A 5373-nucleotide genomic window follows, 5' to 3' on the forward strand; every position below is an offset into this window, starting at 1 on the left:
CATCAGAGAGACCTGTACAATTATACTACTATGTAACAATATGTATAAATACTTGGCAGTAAAGCTTTAGTAGAGAGTGATTTACAATGAAAAAGTTAATATTTAGTTTGACACAAAAAGTTTGCAATAGCAGATGTATCTTCTCTGGGTGTCATTCTTCCATACCACTGTGACGGGGCATTGCAGACCATGCAGGATCTTTTTTTCCCCCCCTCAATGCTTTTAACTCCCCTAATCACTCCTCTGATGTGCATTTCTAACAGAAAGCCTTAATCTTGTTATTGGTGAATGTCCTCATGCCTGATGATTTTGTAAATTACCCAATAAAAAATATTGAAAATCAGAAAAGCTAATGGGAAACAAGCTCTGGATATTGTGTCTATCTTCTTGGCCCGGTCAATGAATACCTTTCTCATCTCATCAGGGCTTTTTGGTGCAGCTTGAGCGGGATTATTTGGCCCCTTTTGTGTCACTCCATCTTTTGCTTGCAGACATGGGCCCATTCCATATGCTGTAAAACTAAACTGACTTTCCCTTACGTCATCATCCTGTTGAGAAAAAAAAAGAAAAAAAAAAGAAAGGAAAAAAGCAAGAATTTTTTTTAATAACAGAAATCTCACCAGCTGCTAAATAGCAAGTATTGCACCATTACCTCAGTGACTTCTTGAATCTACAGTTTATCTTAACTGGTTGAAATTCCAGCCCTATCAGTGTCTGTCAAAAATATTGCAGCAGCTTTAACAAGCACAGAATTTTCCTATATGTTTATAGATTCTTTAATCTATTTAGAGAAAAGGGGAAGCTTAGTAAACTAGTGGTAATCAGGCACACAACTTCTGATTTGGTTTGATTTTCCCCATTTACCGTAAATATCCGCAGTCTTCAACTGGGCAAACTTCACACTGTTCTTTTAGACAGCAGCCATTAGCTCTGTACGTTGCTTAACAAAATGGGATCCTGGCCTCTAGAGATACTCATCATACAAGCACTAATGATGTTCATGTTAATTATATTAGCGAGAATTCTGCCCATTTGGTCATTGTATATTTAGTTAATCTTATCTGTATGCCTTATTTCTGCCGTTCCCTGTGAATAGTATGTAAAGTGTCTTAGTTTAAAATAAAGTGCATGAAAGCTAAAGGCCAGATTTTTCTTCTGACTCATTCTTCTGTCAATTCAGGGGATAACTGGCAAAGACATTCTGAATTCAGGGAGTTATAAGAGAAAGTGGTTTTTAATCACGTGGCAAAGAAACAAAAGTAGATGGTCTGAAGATATACATATTTCCATAGCATTCATTTCAAGAATGTGGCTTCTGTCTGGAGACACATTTTGTACTTCTCTTTACCTGGTTATAGGTACTCTCAAGTAATAAAGGAGGTACAAGTGCAGGCAAATAAATGATACATAGACTGTGAAGCCAGGGCCAAATTTGGTTCTGAAATATATTCCAGTGTATTCCTTCTATGTATGCTACTCAAGGATAGTCATAAATTTTGATGGCATTCACAATTTTTTTAATACTCATTTTAAATTCATGTCTAATTTAGCATAGTTGCTTTAGGATGCTAGACTTTTATGAAGTATGACAAAGTATTATGTATATTTTATTTCTTAAATAAGTATTTTGGGAAATAATTTCCATAAGTATTAAAAAAACAATTGAGCAGCAGTAAATTTTCATTTTGTAATAGAATTTTTGGTATTTTGAAGCTTTTTCTAGCTTAAATTAAAAGGGTAAAAAAAATTTATTTACCAAAGCATGGCAAATAATTAGTGTTTCAGTCCAGTAATTCTGAAGAAATTTTGTTTTATTTAAACCTCTTACTTTATACAAATGTAATTTCTTAATGAACACAGTTTAAATCCAAACTTCCAAATTTTTCATTTTGAAACTGCCTGTGACATTTGGAAAATCTGGAAATGTTTTGGAATGGAGAATTAATTCTAAACACATTTAAAGTTTCGATTAAGTAGTACTTGCTAGAAGAACCATTGTTAATTACTTTGTTTAAAAAATTTCCAATGATGTTTGTTATCAATATTGGTTGAATAAGTTATCTACAAAAGAATGCAGATCAATTTCTAAGTTTGAAGTGAACTAGTTGGCAATCAGCACGAGCATCCAGCAGAGCTGTAGTTACCACCCAACTGCTGTAGTTATTACCCAACTGCAGTACTTTTTTATATATGCAAATTGAATAAACTTATAGACTAATGTAGTTCACTGAAACTACTATACTTCAAATCTGTATTAGACTTCTATAAAAACAAAAAATAAAGAAAAGTTAACATGAAAGAAAAGGAGGAGGAAAAATCACTGACTTCAATATGGAAATGAATAACAGAAATACAAAATGATAGGATCATTATTTGATGACGTGATAAAATAAAGATCAATTACTACAATAGTATTCCTCTCCCGTCAGAAAAGAATGGGAAATAACATCTTTATAGTAGTTGTATTCCAGAAGAGTCGTAGTGTTGTATTCCAGTTAACAGAAGTTACAAATACATGGACTGTGAGAACGTACACTAAACTTGCCATTTAAGCACCTTCATACGTACTACTCAGGGTTTAAATCTTTCCATGCTTCTCCAGAAAATAATGCTTATGATTGCACAGGCTCAAAAAGATAATAAAATAACTCTTCTGAGTAGCAGCTTTCAGTTGGTGTGTTTGCAGGATGAGGCACTATATCCTAAGACTTTACTGACTTTGTTCTATGCTTACCTGAATTGAGCAATCCCCTAGAATGGTTTTAAAGGCCAGGTCTCTGCTTATTTTTTTGCGTGCAGACATCCTGAATTTAGTCTGCAAGCAGGCTGCTTGGAAACGCTGTCTGTTGGTGAGGAAGTGATGTGAAGGTCTTTCTAGGAGTCTAGCATTTCTGCCCAGTGTCTGTGGGATGCTGTCTCTGTGAGGACAGGCAGGATGGTTGGAGCCTGCCAAGTCAGACCAAAGTGCTAGGGCTAATCGATCTGCAGGAAAGGGCACCTGCCGGAGCATTGTAACATGCCAGGTACCACCATACTTTTTTTTCTGGGGTACCAGCTGGTATATCCAAAATGTGCTTCTGCAAGTTTTCCAGCAGGTTCATAATGCAGAAAAATCATTAATTTGGCCTCAGGTTCATATCTGAGGGTGCACAGTGGGAAAGATGCAGTTACTGTTTTTATTGATATTAACTTGAGTGCTTTTTCGAAGGCATTTTTGTAAAATGTCAGTGACACTCCATTTGCTTTTATCTTGGCTACCGTCCCTCTTTTCGACTAGAAATATTTCTCATAATGCATGTGTTCGAGTCCACAGCTGGTGAAATCATCTAATGGAAATACCTTGTATGTCTCAGTTGAGATTCTGGACAGTGAATCTTCCTCAAGAAGTCCTGCATTTTGGTTGAAATTTTTTTTTTTAAATGTAATAAGAAAGCTTTTTTTTTTTTTTGGTCTTTTGTGTATTTGTTTAGTGCATCTTCACTAAAGAAAAGAAAATGAATGATTTCTTATTGGTTTTTGATAAAGCTTTTAAAATCTTATTATGAATGAACTTTAATAAAGGTTTAATATGAATGCACTTTTCACACATGCAGCTTTGGAATTAACAATATTCTGCATACAGCTACATATAAATATTTTACTATCTCTACTAAAATGACTGTAATTAAAGAATGGAAGTAAATGGAAGTAAAAAGATAACAATTTTTATTTAGAAAGTTAGAATTCTTTGGAGGCCTGAAGGAAATAGTTTCGATTAGTTTATTTTTGTATCAGCGTTGTTCTACAAAATACTTAGCTATAAAGTATTAGAAAGCTGTGTGACTACGTTTTTTTCTGTCCATATATTTAATAATACCTTTCTCTTGAGGAGTCATATGGCTGAAAATATCTCTATAGCCTTTTGACTGCAGGTTGTAGTAACAGCTTGAAGAATTATTTGAAGCCTTGACTTTGGTTATTTGAAAACTATATTTTTTACTGTTCATTTTTGAGAAGAAAAGTGTTATTGAATTGTTTTGCACTACAAACAGCTTGGTTTAAATGCTGATCTGGTAGCAACTGATTTCTCCTTGAACTGATGTCACTGTTCCTTTGAAGTTGCAGAAAGTAAAATCTTAATACTATGTTTTAATCCAGATTTAAACAGATCAAAATGGATTATGAAATTAACAAGACAGATACCTTTATCAACATTTCACGTCATCACATACAGGTAGCAATGAGGGTATATGGAGTTCACATGGGACGACATTATTTCAGACAAAAGGACAGGGCCTCTGTTAATGATTGGATATCACATTATGACAAATGGGACATCTTCTTCATAGTTTACCCTTAAATTTGTACTGTAGATTTGAGGCAAAGTCCCGTCTATAGGTCCTGTACATCTCAAGCCATTGCTATGCTGCAATGATTCACTGATTTCATTTCCATCAAGAACTCCCTCAAAATACTTTCATCAAAACGGATGGGTTGACCAAAAAGAAAACAAAAGAAAAGAGGTGTGATTACCATTAAAGACAATCTAGTTTGCATGTCTACTTTCCTCATTAAAGATATGGTGATCTTTAGATTTTTGATAGTAGAATTAAAAAACTGACTATTCCTGAAAACTAAGTATATTAAAAGCTAATCTAAAATCAGTGTTATTCAGTATATGCACACAGTTCATGTTTTTCCCTGTACAATGTAAATGCAACTAAGAAAAAGCACTGATCATAGGTATGTTTCAGTATCCCTCTATGACTTCTAGTTCTGCCATTTTTTTCCTTTTGTCTTTCAAGACCAAAAGGAGTGTAACTGTAAATGAATAATTAATATTCATTCATTCTGAAGGAATGTTTCCATCACATTAGTAATATAATAGTAATGAAATAGTTGTGTTCATTGGTCAGATTTCTTTCTCTGACGGAGACAAAGCACTATGGATCATATACTGACTACCAAATGAAGTCTCAAATTGGGAACCAAAATTCCCGTGTTCTCAGGATTCACTATGCCATTTGTGTAATCATGAAGAAATGAGACCCTTTCTGAAAAAGCTCTGTCATGGTTTAACCGCAGTCGGCAACCATGCACCACACCGCTGCTTGCTCACCCTCCCCCCACCCCTGGTGGGATGGGGGAGAGAATCAGAAAGGCAAAAATAAGAAAACTTGTGGGTGGAGATAAGAACAGTTTAACGATTAAAATAAAATAAAATAAAATAATAACAACAATAATAATAATAATAATAAATTTTAATGAAAAGGAAAACAACAGAAAGAGAGAAACAAAACCCAGGAAACACAAGTGATGCAACCGCTCACCACCTGCCGACCAACGCTTAGCCAGTCCCCGAGTAGCGATTGCTGCCCCCCTGACGCGCTCCAC

General features: G+C 34.7%; 1 protein-coding gene across 3 annotated transcripts in view; it reads right to left on the reverse strand.

Annotated features, from left to right (window-relative positions):
* Nucleotides 1–278: 278 nt before the first annotated feature.
* The window catches only part of GLRA3 (glycine receptor alpha 3), a 98698-nt gene continuing 93603 nt past the window's right edge, over nt 279–5373 (reverse strand). Inside the window, exons 9-10 of one of the 3 annotated variants that reach the window (XM_019470220.1) lie at nt 4334–4453; nt 279–548 (exon numbers count right to left, since the gene is read on the reverse strand). In XM_019470220.1, coding sequence (XP_019325765.1) covers nt 279–548; nt 4334–4453 — 390 coding nt within the window. Of the gene's footprint in view, nt 624–4333; nt 4454–5373 lie in introns of all 3 variants that reach the window. The other 2 variants (XM_019470219.1, XM_009272342.2) reach the window with 2 other exon arrangements.

This window comes from Aptenodytes forsteri, unplaced genomic scaffold (assembly GCF_000699145.1).
Source record: "Aptenodytes forsteri isolate BGI_AS27 unplaced genomic scaffold, ASM69914v1 Scaffold13, whole genome shotgun sequence".
NCBI lineage: Eukaryota > Metazoa > Chordata > Aves > Sphenisciformes > Spheniscidae > Aptenodytes > Aptenodytes forsteri.